The following is a 23,972-nucleotide window of genomic DNA, read 5'->3' on the forward strand; positions in this document are numbered from 1 at the left end:
ACTGAAGCCCCCCTGGTAACCGTGGAGTAGACCCCATCTGAAGCTGACCTGCCCACAGCGCTTCACTCTTTCCCCAATTGACTTTAGCTGAGGAGGCCCCCTCATACACCTTTAAAGCGTTTGAGAGAACCTTAACATCCTCACCCCTGTAATAAAAACTATCACGTCATCTGCATACGCAGACAGTGCTATCGTGGGACCCTTCGTTACACCTGGCACAAAGAAACCAGTAAGCTTCGCTCTTAAAAAACAAAGCATTGGTTCAATCGCCAGACTATATAACTGCCCTGAAATTGGGCATCCCTGCCTGATGCCCCTTTCGACAGGGATGGGGCAACTTAAACCACCACCCACCTTCACCATACACGAGGCTCCAGCATACAGTAAATTCACCCAAGACAGAAAAACATCCCCAAACCCAAAGGCTTTCATTATTTTAAACAAGTACTGGTGGTCCACACGATCAAAAGCCTTCTCCTGATCCAACAAAAGTAAACCCACATTTACATCAGACAGTTTACAAATGTCTAAAACATCTCTTATCAGAAACAAGTTGTCAACAATAGAGCGATCAGGTACACAGTAGGACTGGTCCTTGTGGATCAACAACCCCAGATACTCTTTCAACCTGTTTGAGAGACATTTAGAAACAATTTTATATTCTGCGCACAGCAAAGCAACAGGTCTCCAATTTTTTATGAGAGCCAAATCCCCTTTTTGGCAACAGTGAAAGCACTGCACGTTGACAGGATACAGGAAGAGAACCCTCATGAAAAGATTCACACATCACTTCATAAAAGTCCTCCCCAATAGACCCCCAAAAGTGCTTATAAAACTCAGATGGTAACCCATCGATGCCAGGGGCTCGGCCTGTTGAGAGCTGCATAACTGCTGTGGACAGCTCCTGCAGTGTAATGTCAGCGTCCAATGCGACTCTCTGCTCAGGTCCCAATTTAGGAAGACCATGTAACAACTGTTCAGTACACATAGAGTCACAATCCTCCGCCTTATAAAGGGACGAGTAGAAATCCACGGCATGTTGACGCATTTCAATATCATTCGTGGTCACCTTCCCATCAGGGAGACGAAGGCAGACCATCTGTTTACGTTGAAATGTCGACTTTCCTAGGTTAAAAAAAAAAAAAAGCACTAGGAGCATCCATATCCTTGAGGGAAGCGAAACGAGACCTAATCAAGGCACCCTTCACTCTTTCATGCAGAAACGACCTCAGTTCATGTCTCTTGTCCTGTAAGTTCATGACTAGTCCAGGGTCATTCTGAGTGAGCAGCTTCAATTCAATAGATTTGATGTCCTGTTCAAGGGCCTTGATAGTCTCTTTAAATTCAGTTTGAGACAGAGCAGTATACTGTTGACAAAAACTCGTATTTGGGCCTTCCCAACCTCCCACCATTGTCTCAAGGACTCAAAATTCCCTTTTATACCCCTCCATTTTTCCCAAAACAACAAAAACCTGTCACAAAACATGACATCATGTAACAATTTAACATTAAAATACCAGTAAGGTGATGACCTTCGTGGACAGGACAAGTGAATATCAACAGTAACCATATGATGATCAGAGAAACCCACAGGAGTAATGGCACACTTTCTAACCCTACTACAGTATTGCTCAGATACATACAACCTATCTAACCGTGCTGCACTGACACGACCTTCATTAATTTTTAGCCATGTGTACTGCCTAACTTTGGCATTCCTTACTCTCCACACATCAGAAAGCTCAAACTCAGTTAATAGGCCAGACAGGCAAGTGGCTGACCGCAGGTGAGGTTCTTCAGCGGTGCGATCAACAGTAAAATCCACTGTACAGTTCCAGTCACCCCCTAAAACCATACACCCCCCTTGGTCACACTGTCTTAACGTTTCCTTTAGTTGATCAAATACAGCAATACGCTCTGTACCCTCATTAGGAGCATAAACATTCAAAAAAACAAACAAAAACTCTATAACATCCACCTTGACCAATAAAACCCGACCCTTGACAATCTCTGTTGTAGATACCACAGTCACTCCTAAGCCTGAGGAAAACAATATTGCCACCCCAGCACTGAAATTAGTACCATGACTGAGTACATGCTGCCCCTCCCACCACATACCCCAGTCAACCTCATTTTCCTCATCGCTATGTGTCTCCTGTAGGAAAACTACATGAAGCCTTTTCTGTTTTATTACTTCTAATACCCAAGCCCTCTTATTCTTGTCCCTTCCCCCATTCATATTGAGAGAACCTACCCTTAGTACCTCCATGTAGAAAAGAGAAAAGAAAAGCAGAAGAAACCACAGAGAAACCAATGAGAAAAAAGACACCCTATGAAGCATGATCATCATCATTATTTTTTTCTTCTTCTCTTAACCTGACTACGTTTCCCATCACCTTTTGCTGCTGCAACAGCAGTAATAAATTTCCTCAAGCGAAACCGCTTCTTCTCATTCAGCTGGTCTAACCCCACCGTCTTCTATAACACCACAGCTGACCTCACAAACTTATCAACATCAAAATAATCTGCCAATTTGACAGATTTCCCAAAAGTCTGATCCAGAAACTCATTTACCTCCTCTAGATCATAAACTGAGTCCGCACCAGCAGCTGTCATATCTAAAGAGATATCCATATCCTTCTCTTGATCCTCCTCAGCTGAGAACACAGACAACTGACTCCCCTCTACCACATCCCTTTCAACACTCTCCACTTGCACCTCATCACTCGTACTAGGCATCTCCTCCACTATCTGGGAGACTAGCCCCACCTGAACATCACTACTCATAGTGGGCATCTTCTCCACTAACTGAGAGCCTAGCTCCACATGAACCCCAGCACTCGTAGTGGGCATCTCCTCCACTACCTGGGAGCTTAGCTCCACATGAAAACCCTCCTGTACCTCATTACTCGTAGTGGGCATCTCCTCCACTACCTGGGAGCCTAGCTCCACATGCAAACCCTCCTGTACCTCATTACTCGTAGTGGGCATCTACTCCACTACCTGGGAGCCTAGCTCTACATGAACCCCAGCACTCGTAGTGGGCATCTCCTCCACTCCCTGGGAGCCTAGCTCCACATGAACCCCCTCCTTTACCCCAGCACTCATACTGGGCACCTGCTCACCAGTCTGAGGAACTGGCTCTTCAGATACATCCTTACCTTCTACAACAATACTTTTCTGTAGCATAACATTTCCTTCTAATACAAGTTGCAACCCCGTGCCCTCAACACGGATAACTTGTTCCTCAGCAACAGGTGCTTTTGGCTGCTCTACCGCTGTCAGCTCACCTCTCCCTACATCAGTGGGCCCAGGCGTTACGATGACCACCTGTGCCCCTCCCTCTGCCTTCTCCCTTTTCGGGCAAGCATGTCGCTTGTGACCAACATCCCCACACTCAAAACACCATTGACTACCCGTACTAGCATAAGCCATATACAATCTATTGTCATACTTGATTTTAAACGATAACTCTAAAGTCTGCTCCGGTGAGTCCAAAAACATAAACACCTGTCGCCGAAATGACATTACCTGTTTCAACGCCGGTGTTTGCAACCCAATGGGACAACCTTAATTGAACTGGTGAACTTCCCAAAGCGCAATAACTCGCGCTCCAATAGCTCATTAGGAATAAACGGTGGTACATTTGAAATCGTTACCCTTGTTGACGGAGAAAAAAGCGGCGTAACTTGAATAAACATTCCTTTAAGAAGTACACCATGCTCAACCATCCGATCAACTAGACACTCTTCTTTAAGAAATACCACCACAGCTTTATTCATCCGGGATGCATACGCAATATTCTCATAGCCTACCTTCTCTCCTACGGCGACCAGAAACTCCTCCACTGTGACAGCAGCTTCAGTAACACACCTAAAGCCATGCCGAAGTGACAGGGACGGCATCCCCATTCGGGCTGCCATCCCGCCAAAATCAGGGTAATTTCGATATGAAAACAAAATACTTAATTCTACCACAACAAAAATAATAACGTTAATCATGCATCAACAAAAAAAATGCCACCAAGAAATAGCAAACCGAAAGAAAGTTGTGAATATCTAACTCTCCACAACACACGCACTCCTTCACTCAAACAATTCCCAGCATGCACCAATCACTCCCAGCATGCAGAGAGACAGAGAGCGACTACAGAGAGACAGAGAGCGACTACAGAGAGACAGAGACTACAGAGAGACAGAGAGAGACTACAGAGAGACAGAGAGAGACTACAGAGAGACAGAGAGAGACTACAGAGAGACAGAGAGATACTACAGAGAGACCACAGAGAGACCACAGAGAGACAGAGAGAGACTACAGAGACCACAGAGAGACAGAGAGAGACTACAGAGAGACAGAGAGAGACTACAGAGAGACGACAGAGAGAGACAGAGAGAGACTACAGAGAGACAGAGAGAGACTACAGAGAGACCACAGAGAGACCACAGAGAGACCAGAGAGAGACTACAGAGACCACAGAGAGACAGAGAGAGACTACAGAGAGACAGAGAGAGACTACAGAGAGACGACAGAGTGACGACAGAGAGAGACAGAGAGAGACTACAGAGAGACAGAGAGAGACTACAGAGAGACGACACAGAGACTACAGAGAGACTACAGAGAGATGACAGAGAGAGACTACAGAGAGACAGAGAGAGACTACAGAGAGACAGAGAGAGACTACAGAGAGACAGAGATAGACTACAGAGAGACGACAGAGAGACTACAGAGAGACTGCAGAGGGAATACAGAGAGACGACAGAGAGACCACAGAGAGAGACTAGAGAGAGACTAGAGAGAGACTAGAGAGAGACTAGAGAGAGACTAGAGAGAGACTAGAGAGAGACTACAGAGAGACAGAGAGACTACAGAGAGACCGAGAGAGCCTACAGAGAGCCTACAGAGAGCCTACAGAGAGCCTACAGAGAGAGACTACAGAGAGACAGAGAGAGACTACAGAGAGACAGAGAGAGACTACAGAGAGACAGAGAGAGAGACTACAGAGAGAGACTACAGAGAGACAGAGATACCACAGAGATACCACAGAGAGACCACAGAGTGACCACAGAGAGACCACAGAGTGACCACAGAGAGACCACAGAGAGACACCACAGAGACACCACAGAGTGACGACAGAGAGACTACAGAGAGACCACAGAGAGAGACTAGAGAGAGACAGAGAGACTACAGAGAGACAGAGAGAGACTACAGAGAGACTACAGAGAGATGACAGAGAGAGACAGAGAGAGACTACAGAGAGACAGAGAGAGACTACAGAGAGACAGAGAGAGACTACAGAGAGACAGAGAGACCACAGAGAGACCACAGAGAGACTACAGAGACCACAGAGAGACAGAGAGAGACTACAGAGAGACTACAGAGAGACAACAGAGTGACGACAGAGAGAGACAGAGAGAGACAGAGAGAGACTACAGAGAGACGACACAGAGACTACAGAGAGACTACAGAGAGATGACAGAGAGAGACAGAGAGAGACTACAGAGAGACAGAGAGAGACTACAGAGAGACAGAGATAGACTAGAGAGACTAGAGAGAGACTGCAGAGGGACTAGAGAGACTAGAGAGACGACAGAGAGACCACAGAGAGAGACTACAGAGAGACACAGAGAGACTAGACAGAGACTACAGAGAGACTACAGAGAGACTACAGAGAGACGACAGAGAGACGACAGAGAGACGACAGAGAGACCACAGAGAGACGGCAGAGAGACGGCAGAGAGACAGAGAGAGACCACAGAGAGGCAGAGAGACTACAGAGAGACTACAGAGAGATGACAGAGAGACCACAGAGAGAGACAGAGAGAGACTACAGAGAGACAGAGAGAGACGACAGAGAGACTACAGAGAGACTGCAGAGGGAATACAGAGAGACCACAGAGAGACCACAGAGAGACCACAGAGAGAGACTAGAGAGAGACTAGACAGAGACTAGAGAGAGACTAGAGAGAGACTAGAGAGAGACTAGAGAGAGACTACAGAGAGACCACAGAGAGACAGAGAGAGACCACAGAGAGACTACAGAGAGACAGAGAGAGACTACAGAGAGACCACAGAAAGACACAGAGAGACGACAGAGAGACGACAGAGAGACGACAGAGAGACGACAGAGAGACGGCAGAGAGACGACAGAGAGACGACAGAGAGACGACAGAGAGACGACAGAGAGACAGAGAGAGACTACAGAGAGACAGAGAGAGACTACAGAGAGACAGAGAGATACTACAGAGAGACTACAGAGACGACAGTGAGACTACAGAGAGACCACAGAGAGACTACAGAGAGACCACAGAGAGAGACAGAGAGACAGAGAGAGACCACAGAGAGACAGAGAGAGACCACAGAGAGACAGAGAGACAGAGAGACTACAGAGAGACAGAGAGAGAGTCTACAGAGAGAGTCTACAGAGAGAGTCTACAGAGAGAGACTACAGAGAGACAGAGATACCACAGAGAGACCACAGAGAGACCACAGAGAGACCACAGAGTGACACCACAGAGAGACCACAGAGAGACGACAGAGAGACGACAGAGAGATGACAGAGAGACGACATAGAGACTACAGAGAGACCACAGAGAGAGACTAGAGAGAGACTACAGAGAGACAGAGAGAGACTACAGAGAGACCACAGAGAGACAGAGAGAGACTACAGAGAGACAGAGAGAGACTACAGAGAGACCACAGAGAGACAGAGAGAGACTACAGAGAGACAGAGAGAGACGACAGAGAGACGACACAGAGACTACAGAGAGAGACAGAGAGAGACTACAGAGAGACAGAGAGAGACTACAGAGAGACGACAGAGAGACTACAGAGAGACTACAGAGAGACAGAGAGAGACTACAGAGAGATGACACATAGACTACAGAGAGACTACAGAGAGATGACAGAGAGACCACAGAGAGAGACAGAGAGAGACTACAGAGAGACAGAGAGAGACGACAGAGAGACTACAGAGAGACTGCAGAGGGAATACAAAGAGACCACAGAGAGACCACAGAGAGACCACAGAGAGAGACTAGAGAGAGACTAGACAGAGACTAGAGAGAGACCACAGAGTGACGAGACTAGAGAGAGACTACAGAGAGACCACAGAGAGACCACAGAGAGAGAGAGACTAGAGAGACTAGAGAGAGACTACAGAGAGAGACTACAGAGAGACCACAGAGAGACCACAGAGAGACTACAGAGAGACAGAGAGAGACTACAGAGAGACCACAGAAAGACGACAGAGAGACGACAGAGAGACGACAGAGAGACAGAGAGAGACCACAGAGAGACAGAGAGAGACTACAGAGAGACAGAGAGATTCTACAGAGAGACTACATTGAGACGACAGTGAGACTACAGAGAGACCACAGAGAGACTACAGAGAGACCACAGAGAGAGACAGAGAGACAGAGAGAGACCACAGAGAGACAGAGAGAGACCACAGAGAGACAGAGAGACAGAGAGACTACAGACAGACCACAGAAAGACCACATAAAGACGACAGAGAGACGACAGAAACGACAGAGAGACAGAGAGAGACTACAGAGACACGACAGAGACACGACAGAGAGACGACAGAGAGACGACAGAGAGACCACAGAGGGACCACAGAAAGACCACAGAAAGACTACAGAGAGACTACAGAAACGGCAGAGAGACAGAGAGAGACAGAGAGACGACAGAGAGACTATAGAGAGACTAGAGACACGACAGAGAGACGACAGAGAGACGACAGAGAGACCACAGAGGGACCACAGAGAGACTACAGAGAGACGGCAGAGAGATGGCAGAGAGACAGAGAGACGACAGAGAGACTATAGAGAGACTATAGAGAGACTATAGAGAGACGACAGAGAGACGACAGAGAGACAGAGAGAGACTACAGAGAAACTACAGAGAGATTACAGATAGACCACAGAGAGACAGAGAGAGACTGAGACAGAGAGACAGAGAGAGACAGAGAGAGACTACAGAGAGACTACAGAGAGACCACAGAGAGACCACAGAGAGACCACAGAGAGACCACAAAGAGATGACAGAGAGACGACAGAGAGACGACAGAGAGACCACAGAGAGACTAAGCTTTACAGGATTGAGGTTCCGAATATGGACCGTAACACCTCCACCTTTGTCATTTCTGTCTTCCTGTAGATGTTATAACCATGTATTGGTACCACTGTATCATCAAAGGTATTATCTAAGTGAGTTTCAGAGACAAATGTAATCTGTTACTAGTAAATTATTGATTTCATGAACCTTGTTTCTTAAGCTACATATGTTAACGTGGGCTATTTTGAGCACTTTTCTTCTGGAATGCTTGCTTGTTTTCATTGGTTTACTGGGAAGCTTAGCAGCAGTGGATGTGCTCATGTTATTTATGTTAGTGCAGGGTGACCTGCTCACAGTGAACTTCCTAGGGCACATCACCTCAATGCTGACAGTATAAATCTGGTTCATAGGCACATGATTACTGCAGACAACAGCTGTAGGATCAGCTGAGGCATTCAGGGCAGTTAGAGGGACATACATTAGGTTACTTAGTACATAGTGTGTCTTCCAGGTATAATGTATATTTGCTGAAGCATTATGACATCTCAGCATTACAATGGTAGGGATTAACTGAGCTGGGCTTGGGTCATTGATAAGACATTGTCTCAACGCAGCCTTATAATGCTGTGAAAGGATCCCATCCTCCTCATAAAACGACCTTTGTTTCCAAAAGGTATTGAAATTGTTAATAAAGTTACTCCCACTGAGCTGCAATAATCACGTAGCCAGTTGTGAAGAGAAAGAATCCTGCTAAATCGTTCAATGCCACGATTCAGAGAAGGGCACAGGGCCAGATATGATGGGTCTTTTGTCAGTGTCTAGCAGAGAGTCAACCAGCTCTTTGAAAAACAGTTTCAACTGTTCAGAGCTGCCCTTTATAATGTCACCACAATTCATGTAGACTATGATAGAATCGATGTCCATGTCCTGGCCTAGTACTCTCAGGAGCAGCTTAGTGATGTCATTTACTCAACATCCGGGATAAGACATTGCAGTGTCAAGCAATACAGGGACCAACTGTCAGTAGAAGGTCAAAGAGTCAGGAGTTATCAAGATGTTTGCTTATTCACTTCCCTCAGGCAAAATCATTTAACTCTTCATCCCTCTTCATTCCTCTCAAAGGTACAATGCCATTTATATCTTAACATATCTCTGTTGATGTTAAATTTACTCTCTGAAGTGACATTGTATCTTAACATATCTCTGTTGATGTTATATTTACCCTCTAAAGTGACATTGTATCTTAACATATCTCTGTTGATGTTAAATTTACTCTCTGAAGTGACATTGTATCTTAACATATCTCTGTTGATGTTATATTTACCCTCTAAAGTGACATTTGTTTCATATGACCCTTCATTCAGTTTGTCCTCTTTCTCTCACCGTACCTGATGCAGGGTTTTGGGGATCCCTCGGGAGAGTACTGGGCAGGAAATGACCTCATCCACCTGCTGACCAGCTCCCAAGAGTACAGTCTCCAGGTGCAGCTGAAGGATGCTGAGGGGAACGAGGCCTACTCCCACTATAATCACTTCTACATAGACGCAGAGAACAAAAACTACAGGTACCAGCATGCAATGCTCCCTTACGATCACTTCTATAAAGACGCAGAGAACAAAAACTACAGGTACCAGCATGCAATGCTCCCTTCCACAGTGGCGGCCAAGAGCTATCAGTCAAATCAAATCAATCCAATCCCATTTTATTTGTCACATGCTTTGTAACCAAAAGGTGTAGACTACTAGTGAAATAGTTTCTCCTAACTATGCAAAGAGAAACACAAAGGAATAAATACACAATGAGTAACGATAACTTGGCTATATACATGGGGTACCAGGCTATATACATGGGGTACCAGGCTATATACATGGGGTACCAGGCTATATACACGGGGTACCAGGCTATATACACGGGGTACCAGGCTATATACACGGGGTACCAGGCTATATACATGGGGTACCAGGCTATATACATGGGGTACCAGGCTATATACACAGGGTACCAGGCTATATAGATGTGGTACCAGGCTATATAGATGTGGGTACCAGGCTATATACAGAGGGTTCCAGGCTATATACACAGGGTTCCAGGCTATATACACAGGGTGCCAGGCTATATACACAGGGTTCCAGGCTATATACACAGGGTTCCAGGCTATATACACAGGGTGCCAGGCTATATACACAGGGTTCCAGGCTATATACACAGGGTTCCAGGCTATATACACAGGGTTCCAGGCTATATACATAGGGTTCCAGGCTATATACATAGGGTTCCAGGCTATATACACAGGGTGCCAGGCTATATACACAGGGTTCAGGCTATATACACAGGGTTCCAGGCTATATACACAGGGTTCCAGGCTATATACACAGGGTTCCAGGCTATATACACAGGGTTCCAGGCTATATACACAGGGTTCCAGGCTATATACACAGGGTTCCAGGCTATATACACAGGGTTCCAGGCTATATACACAGGGTTCCAGGCTATATACACAGGGTGCCAGAATATATACACAGGGTGCCAGGCTATATACACGGGGTACCAGGCTATATACATGGGGTGCCAGGCTATATACACGGGGTGCCAGGCTATATACACAGGGTTCCAGGCTATATACACAGGGTGCCAGGCTATATACACAGGGTACCAGGCTATATACACAGGGTGCCAGGCTATATACACAGGGTACCAGGCTATATACACAGGGTGCCAGGCTATATACACAGGGTACCAGGCTATATACACAGGGTGCCAGGCTATATACACAGGGTGCCAGGCTATATACACAGGGTGCCAAGCTATATACACAGGGTTCCAGGCTATATACACGGGGTACCAGGCTATATACACGGGGTACCAGGCTATATACACGGGGTACCAGGCTATATAGATGTGGTACCAGGCTATATACACAGGGTACCAGGCTATATACAGAGGGTTCCAGGCTATATACACAGGGTACCAGGCTATATACACAGGGTGCCAGGCTATATACACAGGGTTCCAGGCTATATACACAGGGTGCCAGGCTATATACACAGGGTGCCAGGCTATATACACAGGGTTCCAGGCTATATACACAGGGTTCCAGGCTATATACACAGGGTTCCAGGCTATATACATAGGGTTCCAGGCTATATACACAGGGTTCCAGGCTATATACACAGGGTGCCAGGCTATATACACAGGGTTCCAGGCTATATACACAGGGTTCCAGGCTATATACACAGGGTTCCAGGCTATATACACAGGGTTCCAGGCTATATACACAGGGTTCCAGGCTATATACACAGGGTTCCAGGCTATATACACAGGGTTCCAGGCTATATACACAGGGTTCCAGGCTATATACACAGGGTGCCAGAATATATACACAGGGTGCCAGGCTATATACACGGGGTACCAGGCTATATACATGGGGTGCCAGGCTATATACACGGGGTGCCAGGCTATATACACAGGGTTCCAGGCTATATACACAGGGTGCCAGGCTATATACACAGGGTACCAGGCTATATACACAGGGTGCCAGGCTATATACACAGGGTACCAGGCTATATACACAGGGTGCCAGGCTATATACACAGGGTACCAGGCTATATACACAGGGTGCCAGGCTATATACACAGGGTGCCAGGCTATATACACAGGGTGCCAAGCTATATACACAGGGTTCCAGGCTATATACACGGGGTACCAGGCTATATACACGGGGTACCAGGCTATATACACGGGGTACCAGGCTATATACACGGGGTACCAGGCTATATACATGGGGTACCAGGCTATATACACGGGGTACCAGGCTATATACACAGGGTACCAGGCTATATACACAGGGTTCCAAGCTATATACACAGGGTACCAGGCTATATACACAGGGTACCAGGCTATATACAAGGGGTACCAGGCTATATACACAGGGTTCCAGGCTATATACACAGGGTTCCAGGCTATATACACAGGGTGCCAGGCTATATACACAGGGTTCCAGGCTATATACACAGGGTGCCAGGCTATATACACAGGGTTCCAGGCTATATACACAGGGTGCCAGGCTATATACACAGGGTGCCAGGCTATATACACGGGGTACAAGGCTATATACACGGGGTACCAGGCTATATACATGGGGTACCACGCTATATACACGGGGTGCCAGGCTATATACACAGGGTACCAGGCTATATAGACAGGGTACCAGGCTATATAGACGGGGTACCACGCTATATACATGGGGTACCAGGCTACATACATGGGGTGCCAGGCTATATACACAGGGTACCAGGCTATATACATGGGGTACCAGACTATATACATGGGGTGCCAGGCTATATTCACAGGGTACCAGGCTATATACACGGGGTACCAGGCTATATACATGGGGTACCAGGCTATATACATGGGGTACCAGGCTATATACATGGGGTACCAGGCTATATACATGGAGTACCAGGCTATATACACGGGGTGCCAGTTCTGAGTCAATGGGTACGAGGTACTTGAGGTAGATACTGTATGTACATATACTGTAGGTAGGGGTAAAGTGACTAGACAACAGGATAGATAATAGACAGTAGCAGCAGTATACTGTAGGTAGGGGTAAAGGATAGATAATAGACAGTAACAGCAGTATACTGTAGGTAGGGGTAAAGGATAGATAATAGACAGTAACAGCAGTATACTGTAGGTAGGGGTAAAGGATAGATAATAAACAGTAACGGCAGTATACTGTAGGTAGGGGTAAAGGATAGATAATAGACAGTAACAGCAGTATACTGTAGGTAGGGGTAAAGGATAGATAATAGACAGTAACAGCAGTATGTGATGAGTCACAGGGTCAATGCAGGTAGTCTGGGTAGCTTTTGGTTAACTTTTTAAATGAACTAACTATTTAGCCGTTTTATGGCTTGGGGGTAAAATCTTATCAAGGTAATTTTATAGAGGTCCTGGATGGCAGGGAGCTCGGCCCTAGTGATGTTACTGTGCCGTACACACTTCCCTCTGTAGCACCTTGCTGTTGGAATAGGGGTTCATAGGGAACGAAGTCCATAGACTGTATATATGTTTTTAAAGATTTTCTCTTACATGTCAATCATAGTTAAATCATGTTAAACAGCCACTTACAGTAAGTGAGATTTTATCTGATAATGTTATTAAATTGTGTCTGATGGGCTTGACTTGGAATTGCCATCAGGGTTCAGGGTTCCTATTGTGTTCTGACTCCTCTGGAATGTGGATCTCTTAGAGCCGTGTCACAATCAGATTAGTATCTTTCAGAGCCGTGTCACAATCAGATTAGAATCTCTTAGAGCCGTGTCACAATCAGATTAGAATCTCTTAGAGCCGTGTCACAATCAGATTAGAATCTCTTAGAGCCGTGTCACAATCAGATTAGAATCTCTTAGAGCCGTGTCACAATCAGATTAGTATCTTTCAGAGCCGTGTCACAATCAGATTAGAATCTCTTAGAGCCGTGTCACAATCAGATTAGTATCTTTCAGAGCCGTGTCACAATCAGATTAGAATCTCTTAGAGCCGTGTCACAATCAGATTAGAATCTCTTAGAGCCGTGTCACAATCAGATGAATCTCTTAGAGCCGTGTCACAATCAGATTAGTATCTTTCAGAGCCGTGTCACAATCAGATTAGAATCTCTTAGAGCCGTGTCACAATCAGATTAGTATCTTTCAGAGCCGTGTCACAATCAGATTAGAATCTCTTAGAGCCGTGTCACAATCAGATTAGTATCTTTCAGAGCCGTGTCACAATCAGATTAGAATCTCTTAGAGCCGTGTCACAATCAGATTAGTATCTTTCAGAGCCGTGTCACAATCAGATTAGAATCTCTTAGAGCCGTGTCACAATCAGATTAGAATCTCTTAGAGCCGTGTCACAATCAGATTAGTATCTTTCAGAGCCGTGTCACAATCAGATTAGAATCTCTTAGAGCCGTGTCACAATCAGATTAGTATCTTTCAGAGCCGTGTCACAATCAGATTAGAATCTCTTAGAGCCGTGTCACAATCAGATTAGAATCTCTTAGAGCCGTGTCACAATCAGATTAGAATCTCTTAGAGCCGTGTCACAATCAGATTAGTATCTTTCAGAGCCGTGTCACAATCAGATTAGAATCTCTTAGAGCCGTGTCACAATCAGATTAGAATCTCTTAGAGCCGTGTCACAATCAGATTAGTATCTTTCAGAGCCGTGTCACAATCAGATTAGAATCTCTTAGAGCCGTGTCACAATCAGATTAGAATCTCTTAGAGCCGTGTCACAATCAGATTAGAATCTCTTAGAGCCGTGTCACAATCAGATTAGAATCTCTTAGAGCCGTGTCACAATCAGATTAGTATCTTTCAGAGCCGTGTCACAATCAGATTAGAATCTCTTAGAGCCGTGTCACAATCAGATTAGAATCTCTTAGAGCCGTGTCACAATCAGATTAGTATCTTTCAGAGCCGTGTCACAATCAGATTAGAATCTCTTAGAGCCGTGTCACAATCAGATTAGAATCTCTTAGAGCCGTGTCACAATCAGATTAGAATCTCTTAGAGCCGTGTCACAATCAGATTAGAATCTCTTAGAGCCGTGTCACAATCAGATGAGTATCTCTTAGAGCCGTGTCACAATCAGATGAGTATCTCTTAGAGCCGTGTCACAATCAGATGAATCTCTTAGAGCCGTGTCACAATCAGATTAGTATCTTTCAGAGCCGTGTCACAATCAGATTAGAATCTCTTAGAGCCGTGTCACAATCAGATTAGTATCTCTTAGAGCCGTGTCACAATCAGATGAATCTCTTAGAGCCGTGTCACAATCAGATTAGAATCTCTTAGAGCCGTGTCACAATCAGATTAGAATCAGAAACGGATGGAAGTGATTCCGGGGAGATTTTTGTTAAGAGTTATGTTTCTGAAAGGCATAATTGCGTGGAAGTTCTTCCCTTTTCAGACTTTCCTCAAGCCTGAGATGTCAATCCCTCCACTCGGTCAAATCATCCACTATTATTCACACGTTAACTTCTTTAATCGCTGGGTAGAAAGAAACAGGATGAAAGTAAAAGAAAGGACGAGTCGATAACGTGGTCTTGAAGAACATCATCAGTGATGAGATCAGCGGAGGGCAAGCTGCCACTTTTCTGTCTCCAGTCTCTCTTTGAGCCGCCGCCCCTGAGGCATCCCCTTCCGGCTGGGGAAGACAGGAACACAACCTTCATCCCAAATGGAAACCTATTCCCTACACTGTGTCTTTGACCAAGGACCAGAGTGCACTGTGAAGGGAATGACATTTGAAATGAAACCAACCAGTCAGCAGCAGAACGTGGCCGTGCCTGGCAGGTCAAACATATATCTGCTCCCAGGTGGTCCTCTCTCCACTACTAAAGCCCTGTGGTGGTCTAGTATATATCTCTCTCCACTACTAGGTCTAGTATATATCTCTCTCCACTACTAAAGCCCTATGGTGGTCTAGTATATATATCTCTCTCCACTACTAGGTCTAGTATATATCTCTCTCCACTACTAAAGCCCTATGGTGGTCTAGTATATCTCTCTCTCCACTACTAAAGCCCTGTGGTGGTCCTCTCTCCACTACTAAAGCCCTGTGGTGGTCTAGTATATCTCTCTCTCCACTACTAAAGCCCTGTGGTGGTCTAGTAAATCTCTCTCTCCACTACTAAAGCCCTGTGGTGGTATCTCTCCACTATTAAAGCCCTGTGGTGGTCTAGTATATATCTCCACTACTAAAGCCCTGTGGTGGTCTAGTATATCTCTCTCCACTACTAAAGCCCTGTGGTGGTCTAGTATATATCTCTCTCCACTACTAGGTCTAGTATATATCTCTCTCCACTACTAAAGCCCTGTGGTGGTCTAGTATATCTCTCTCTCCACTACTAAAGCCCTACGGTGGACTAGTATATCTCTCTCTCCACTCTAAAGCCCTGTGGTGGTCTAGTACATCTCTCTCTCCACTACTAAAGCCCTGTGGTGGTATCTCTCCACTATTAAAGCCCTGTGGTGGTCTAGTATATATCTCTCTCCACTACTAAAGCCCTATGGTGGTCTAGTATATCTCTCTCTCCACTACTAAAGCCCTGTGGTGGTCCTCTCTCCACTACTAAAGCCCTGTGGTGGTCTAGTATATCTCTCTCTCCACTACTAAAGCCCTATGGTGGTCTAGTATATCTCTCTCTCCACTACTAAAGCCCTGTGGTGGTCCTCTCTCCACTACTAAAGCCCTGTGGTGGTCTAGTATATCTCTCTCTCCACTACTAAAGCCCTGTGGTGGTCTAGTAAATCTCTCTCTCCACTACTAAAGCCCTGTGGTGGTATCTCTCCACTACTAAAGCCCTATGGTGGTATCTCTCAACTACTAAAAACCTGTGGTGGTCTAGTATATATCTCTCCACTAGTAAAGCACTGTGGTGGTCTAGTATATCTCTCTCCCCACTACTAAAGCCCTGTGGTGGTCTAGTATATCTCTCTCTCCACTACTAAAGCCCTGTGGTGGTCTAGTATAACTCTCTCTCCACTACTAAAGCCCTGTGGTGGTCTAGTATATCTCTCTCTCCACTACTAAAGCCCTAGGGTGGTATCTCTCCACTACTAAAGCACTATGGTGCTATCTCTCCACTACTAAAGCCCTGTGGTGGTATCTCTCCACTACTAAATCCCTATGGTGGTCTAGTATATCTCTCTCTCCACTACTAAAGCCCTGTGGTGGTCTAGTATATATACTCTCTCCACTACTAAAGCTCTCTCCACTACTAAAGCCCTGTGGTGGTCCTGGTGGTCTAGTATATCTCTCTCCACTCTAAAGCCCTGTGGTGGTCTACTACTAAAAGCCCTGTGGTGGTCTAGTATATCTCTCTCCACTACTAAAGCCCTATGGTGTGGTCTGGTATATCTCTCTCCACTACTAAAGCCCTGTGGTGGTTCTAGTAAAGCCCTATCTCTCTCTCCACTACTAAAGCCCTGTGGTGGTCTAGTATATCTCTCTCTCACTACTAAAGCCCTATGGTGGTCTAGTATATCTCTCTCTCCACTCTAAAGCCCTGTGGTGGTCTAGTATATCTCTCTCTCTCCACTACTAAAGCCCTGTGGTGGTATCTCTCTCCACTACTAAAGCCCTATGGTGGTCTAGTATATCTCTCTCTCCACTACTAAAGCCCTGTGGTGGTCTAGTATATCTCTCTTTCCACTATTAAAGCCCTACGGTGGACTAGTATATCTCTCTCTCCACTCTAAAGCCCTGTGGTGGTCTAGTACATCTCTCTCTCCACTACTAAAGCCCTGTGGTGGTATCTCTCCACTATTAAAGCCCTGTGGTGGTCTCTCTCACTACTAAAGCCCTGTGGTGGTCTAGTATATCTCTCTCTCCACTACTAAAGCCCTGTGGTGGTCTCTCTCCACTACTAAAGCCCTGTGGTGGTCTAGTATATCTCTCTCTCACTACTAAAGCCCTGTGGTGGTCTAGTATATCTCTCTCTCCACTACTAAAGCCCTGTGGTGGTCCTCTCTCCACTACTAAAGCCCTGTGGTGGTCTAGTATATCTCTCTCTCCACTACTAAAGCCCTGTGGTGGTCCTCTCTCCACTACTAAAGCCCTGTGGTGGTCTAGTATATCTCTCTCTCCACTACTAAAGCCCTGTGGTGGTATCTCTCCACTACTAAAGCCCTATGGTGGTATCTCTCCACTACTAAAGCCCTGTGGTGGTCTAGTATATCTCTCTCCCCACTACTAAAGCCCTGTGGTGGTCTAGTATATCTCTCTCTCCACTACTAAAGCCCTGTGGTGGTCTAGTATAACTCTCTCTCCACTACTAAAGCCCTGTGGTGGTCTAGTATATCTCTCTCTCCACTACTAAAGCCCTGTGGTGGTCTAGTATATCTCTCTCCCCACTACTAAAGCCCTGTGGTGGTCTAGTATATCTCTCTCTCCACTACTAAAGCCCTGTGGTGGTCTAGTATATCTCTCTCTCCACTACTAAAGCCCTGTGGTGGTCTAGTATATCTCTCTCTCCACTACTAAAGCCCTGTGGTGGTCTAGTATATCTCTCTCTCCACTACTAAAGCCCTGTGGTGGTCTAATATATCTCTCTCTCCACTACTAAAGCACTGTGGTGGTCTAGTATATCTCTCACTCCACTACTAAAGCCCTGTGGTGGTCCTCTCTCCACTACTAAAGCCCTGTGGTGGTATCTCTCCACTACTAAAGCCCTGTGGTGGTCTAGTATATCTCTCTCTCCACTACTAAAGCCCTGTGGTGGTCTAGTATATCTCTCTCTCCACTACTAAAGCCCTGTGGTGGTCTAGTATATCTCTAACTTCACTACTAAAGCCCCGTGGTGGTCTCTCTCTCCACTACTAAAGCCCTATGGTGGTCTGGTATATCTCTCTCTTCACTACTAAAGCCCTGTGGTGGTCGAGTATATCTCTCTCTTCACTACTAAAGCCCTGTGGTGGTTGAGTATATCGCTCTCTCCACTACTAAAGCCCTATGGTTGTCTAGTATCTCTCTCTCTCCTCTACTAAAGCCCTGTGGTGGTATCTCTCTCCACTACTAAAGCCCTGTGGTGGTCTAGTATATCTCTCTCTCCAATACTAAAGCCCTAGGGTGGTATCTCTCCACTACTAAAGCACTATGGTGCTATCTCTCCACTACTAAAGCCCTGTGGTGGTATCTCTCCACTACTAAAGCCCTATGGTGGTCTAGTATATCTCTCTCTCCACTACTAAAGCCCTGTGGTGGTCTAGTATATATCTCTCTCCACTACTAAAGCCCTATGGTGGTCTAGTATATCTCTCTCTCCACTACTAAAGCCCTGTGGTGGTCTAGTATATCTCTCTCCCCACTACTAAAGCCCTATGGTGGTCTAGTATATATCTCTCTCCACTACTAAAGCCCTAGGGTGGTCTAGTATACCTCTCTCTCCACTACTAAAGCCCCATGGTGGTCTCTCTCTCCACTACTAAAGCCCTATGGTTGTCTAGTATATCTCTCTCTCCACAACTAAAGCCCTACGGTGGTCTAGTATACCTCTCTCTCCACTACTTAAGCCCCGTGGTGGTCTCTCTCTCCACTACTAAAGCCCTATGGTTGTCTAGTATATCTCTCTCTCCACTACTAAAGCCCTACGGTGGTCTAGTATATTTCTCTCCCCACTACTAAAGCCCTGTGGTGGTATCTCTCTCCACTACTAAAGCCCTATGGTGGTCTAGTAATACTCTCTCTCCACTATAAAAGCCCTGTGGTGGTATCTCTCTCTCTCTCCACTACTAATTCCCTATGGTGGTTTCTCTCTCTCTCTCTCTCTCTCTCTCTCTCTCTCTCTCTCCACTACTAAAGCCCTGTGGTGGTATATTAATACTCTCTCTCCACTACAAAAGCACTGTGGTGGTCTCTCTCTCCACTACTAAAGCCCTATGGTGGTCTAGTAATACTCTCTCTCCACTACAAAAGCCCTGTGGTGGTCTCTCTTTCCACTACTAAAGCCATGTGGTGGTCTAGTATAACTCTCTCTCCACTACAAAAGCCCTGTGGTGGTCTCTCTCTCCACTACTAAAGCCCTGTGGTGGTCATTATATCACTCTCTCCACTACTAAAGCCCTGTGGTGGTCTAGTATATCTCTCTCTCCACTACTAAAGCCCTGTGGTGGTCCTCTCTCCACTACTAAAGCCCTATGGTTGTCTAGTATATCTCTCTCTCCACTACTAAAGCCCTATGGTTGTCTAGTATATCTCTCTCTCCACAACTAAAGCCCTATGGTGGTCTAGTATATCTCTCTCTCCACTACTAAAGCCCCGTGGTGGTCTAGGATATCTCTCTCTCCACAACTAAAGCCCTGTGGTGGTATATCTCCACTACAAAAGCCCTGTGGTGGTCTAGGATATCTCTCTCTCCACAACTAAAGCCCTGTGGTGGTATCTCTCCACTGCTAAAGCCCTATGGTGGTCTCTCTCCATTACTAAAGACCTTTGGTGGTATCTCTCCACTACAAAAGCCCTGTGGTGCTCTAGTATATCCCTCTCTCCACTACTAAAGCCCTACGGTGGTCTAGTATATCTCTCTCTCCACTACTAAAGCCCTGTGGTGGTATCTCTCTCCACTACTAAAGCCCTATGGTGGTCTAGTATATCTCTCTCCACTACTAAAGCCCTGTGGTGGTCTAGTATATCTCTCTCTCCACTACTAAAGCCCTATGGTTGTCTAGTATATCTCTCTCTCCACTACTAAAGCCCTATGGTGGTCTAGTATATTTCTCTCCCCACTACTAAAGCCCTGTGGTGGTATCTCTCTCCACTACTAAAGCCCTATGGTGGTCTAGTAATACTCTCTCTCCACTACAAAAGCCCTGTGGTGGTATCTCTCTCTCTCTCCACTACTAATTCCCTATGGTGGTTTCTCTCTCTCTCTCTCTCTCTCTTCTCTCTCCACTACTAAAGCCCTGTGGTGGTATATTAATACTCTCTCCCACTACAAAAGCACTGTGGTGGTCTCTCTCTCCACTACTAAAGCCCTATGGTGGTCTAGTAATACTCTCTCTCCACTACAAAAGCCCTGTGGTGGTCTCTCTTTCCACTACTAAAGCCATGTGGTGGTCTAGTATAACTCTCTCTCCACTACAAAAGCCCTGTGGTGGTCTCTCTCTCCACTACTAAAGCCCTGTGGTGGTCTAGTATATCACTCTCTCCACTACTAAAGCCCTGTGGTGGTCTAGTATATATCTCTCTCCACTACTAAAGACCCGTGTTGGTCTCTCTCTCCACTACTAAAGCCCTATGGTTGTCTAGTATATCTCTCTCTCCACTACTAAAGCCCTATGGTTGTCTAGTATATCTCTCTCTCCACTCTAAAGCCCTACGGTGGTCTAGTATCTCACTCTCTCCACTACTAAAGCCCTGTGGTGGTCTAGTATATCTCTCTCTCTCCACTGCTAAAGCCCTATGGTGGTCTCTCTCCATTACTAAAGACCTTTGGTGGTATCTCTCTCCACTACTAAAGCCCTATGGTGGTCTAGTATATCTCTCTCCACTACTAAAGCCCTGTGGTGGTCTAGTATATCTCTCTTTCCACTACTAAAGCCCTACGGTGGTCTAGTATATCTCTCTCTCCACTCTAAAGCCCTACGGTGGTCTAGTATATGTCTCTCTCCACTCTAAAGCCCTGTGGTGGTATCTCTCTCCACTACTAAAGCCCTATGGTGGTCTAGTATATCTCTCTCTCCACTACTAAAGCCCTGTGGTGGTATCTCTCTCCACTACTAAAGCCCTATGGTGGTCTAGTATATCTCTCTCCACTACTAAAGCCCTGTGGTGGTCTAGTATATCTCTCTTTCCACTACTAAAGCCCTACGGTGGTCTAGTATATCTCTCTCTCCACTCTAAAGCCCTACGGTGGTCTAGTATATGTCTCTCTCCACTCTAAAGCCCTGTGGTGGTCTAGTATATCTCTCTCCCCACTACTAAAGCACTGTGGTGGTCTACTATATCTCTCTTTCCACTACTAAAGCCCTATGGTGGTCTAGTATATCTCTCTCTCCACTACTAAAGCCCTACGGTGGTCTAGTATATCGCTCTCCCCACTACTAAAGCCCTGTGGTGGTATCTCTCTCCACTACTAAAGCCCTATGGTGGTCTAGTAATACTCTCTCTCCACTACAAAAGCCCTGTGGTGGTATCTCTCTCTCTCTCTCCACTACTAAAGCGCTGTGGTGGTCTAGTAATACTCTCTCTCCACTACAAAAGCCCTGTGGTTGTCTCTCTCTCCACTACTAAAGCCCTATGGTGGTCTAGTAATACTCTCTCTCCACTACAAAAGCCCTGTGGTGGTCTCTCTCTCCACTACCAAAGCCCTGTGGTGGTCTAGTATATCTCTCTCCCCACTACTAAAGCCCTGTGGTGGTCTAGTATATCTCTCTCTCCACTACTAAAGCCCTGTGGTGGTCTAGTATATCTCTCTCCCCACTACTAAAGCCCTGTGGTGGTCTACTATATCTCTCTCTCCACTACTAAAGCCCTACGGTGGTCTAGTATATATCTCTCTCCACTACTAAAGCCCTATGGTGGTCTAGTATATATCTCTCTCCACTACTAAAGACCTATGGTGGTCTAGTATATGTCTCTCTCCACAACTAAAGCCCTGTGGTTGTCTAGTATATCTCTCTCTCCACAACTAAAGCCCTATGGTGGTCTAGTATATCTCTCTCTCCACTACTAAAGCCCTGTGGTGGTCTAGTATATATCTCTCTCCACTACTAAAGACCTATGGTGGTCTTGTATATATCTCTGTCCACTACTAAAGACCCGTGTTGGTCTCTCTCTCCACTACTAAAGCCCTATGGTTGTCTAGTATATCTCTCTCTCCACAACTAAAGCCCTATGGTGGTCTAGTATATCTCTCTCTCCACTACTAAAGCCCCGTGGTGGTCTAGGATATCTCTCTCTCACAACTAAAGCCCTGTGGTGGTATCTCTCCACAACTAAAGCCCTGTGGTGGTATCTCTCCACTACAAAAGCCCTGTGGTGCTCTAGTATATCCCTCTCTCCACTCTAAAGCCCTGTGGTGGTCTAGTAAATCTCTCTTTCCACTACTAAAGCCCTACGGTGGTCTAGTATATGTCTCTCTCCACTCTAAAGCCCTGTGGTGGTCTAGTATATCTCTCTCCCCACTACTAAAGCACTGTGGTGGTCTACTATATCTCTCTTTCCACTACTAAAGCCCTATGGTGGTCTAGTATATCTCTCTCTCCACTACTAAAGCCCTACGGTGGTCTAGTATATCGCTCTCCCCACTACTAAAGCCCTGTGGTGGTATCTCTCTCCACTACTAAAGCCCTATGGTGGTCTAGTAATACTCTCTCTCCACTACAAAAGCCCTGTGGTGGTATCTCTCTCTCTCTCTCCACTACTAATTCCCTATGGTGGTTTCTCTCTCTCTCTCTCTCTCTCTCTCTCTCTCTCTCTCTCTCTCTCTCCACTACTAAAGCGCTGTGGTGGTCTAGTAATACTCTCTCTCCACTACAAAAGCCCTGTGGTTGTCTCTCTCTCCACTTCTAAAGCCCTATGGTGGTCTAGTAATACTCTCTCTCCACTACTAAAGCCCTGTGGTGGTCTAGTATATCTCTCTCCCCACTACTAAAGCCCTGTGGTGGTCTACTATATCTCTCTCTCCACTACTAAAGCCCTACGGTGGTCTAGTATATATCTCTCTCCACTACTAAAGCCCTATGGTGGTCTAGTATATATCTCTCTCCACTACTAAAGACCTATGGTGGTCTAGTATATATCTCTCTCCACTACTAAAGACCCGTGTTGGTCTCTCTCTCCACTACTAAAGCCCTGTGGTTGTCTAGTATATCTCTCTCCACAACTAAAGCCCTATGGTGGTCTAGTATATCTCTCTCTCCACTACTAAAGCCCCGTGGTGGTCTAGGATATCTCTATCTCCACAACTAAAGCCCTGTGGTGGTATCTCTCCACAACTAAAGCCCTGTGGTGGTATCTCTCCACTACAAAAGCCCTGTGGTGGTCTAGTAATACTCTCTCTCCACTACAAAAGCCCTGTGGTTGTCTCTCTCTCCACTACTAAAGCCCTATGGTGGTCTAGTAATACTCTCTCCCACTACAAAAGCCCTGAGGTTGTCTCTCTCTCCTCTACTAAAGCCCTGTGGTGGTCTAGTATATCTCTCTCTCACTACTAAAGCCCTGTGGTGGTCTCTCTCTCCACTACTAAAGCCCTGTGGTGGTCTAGTATATCTCTCTCTCCACTACTAAAACCCTATGATGGTCTAGTATATCTCTCTCTCCACTACAAAAGCCCTGTGGTGGTCTAGTATATCTCTCTCTCCACTACTAAAGCCCTGTGGTGGTCTAGTAATACTCTCTCTCCACTACAAAAGCCCTGT

The 23,972-nt window shown here is 46.0% G+C and overlaps 1 protein-coding gene across 1 annotated transcript in view; it reads left to right on the plus strand.

The window, feature by feature from the left end:
- The window catches only part of LOC112241252 (angiopoietin-2), an 87,246-nt gene that overhangs the window by 46,224 nt on the left and 17,050 nt on the right, over positions 1-23,972 (plus strand). The window contains exon 8 of the mRNA XM_042295016.1: positions 9,453-9,619. Within this exon, the coding sequence (XP_042150950.1) occupies positions 9,453-9,619 (167 nt within the window). The remainder of the gene's footprint in view (positions 1-9,452; positions 9,620-23,972) is intronic.

This window comes from Oncorhynchus tshawytscha, linkage group LG13 (assembly GCF_018296145.1).
Source record: "Oncorhynchus tshawytscha isolate Ot180627B linkage group LG13, Otsh_v2.0, whole genome shotgun sequence".
NCBI classification, from domain to species: Eukaryota; Metazoa; Chordata; class Actinopteri; order Salmoniformes; family Salmonidae; genus Oncorhynchus; species Oncorhynchus tshawytscha.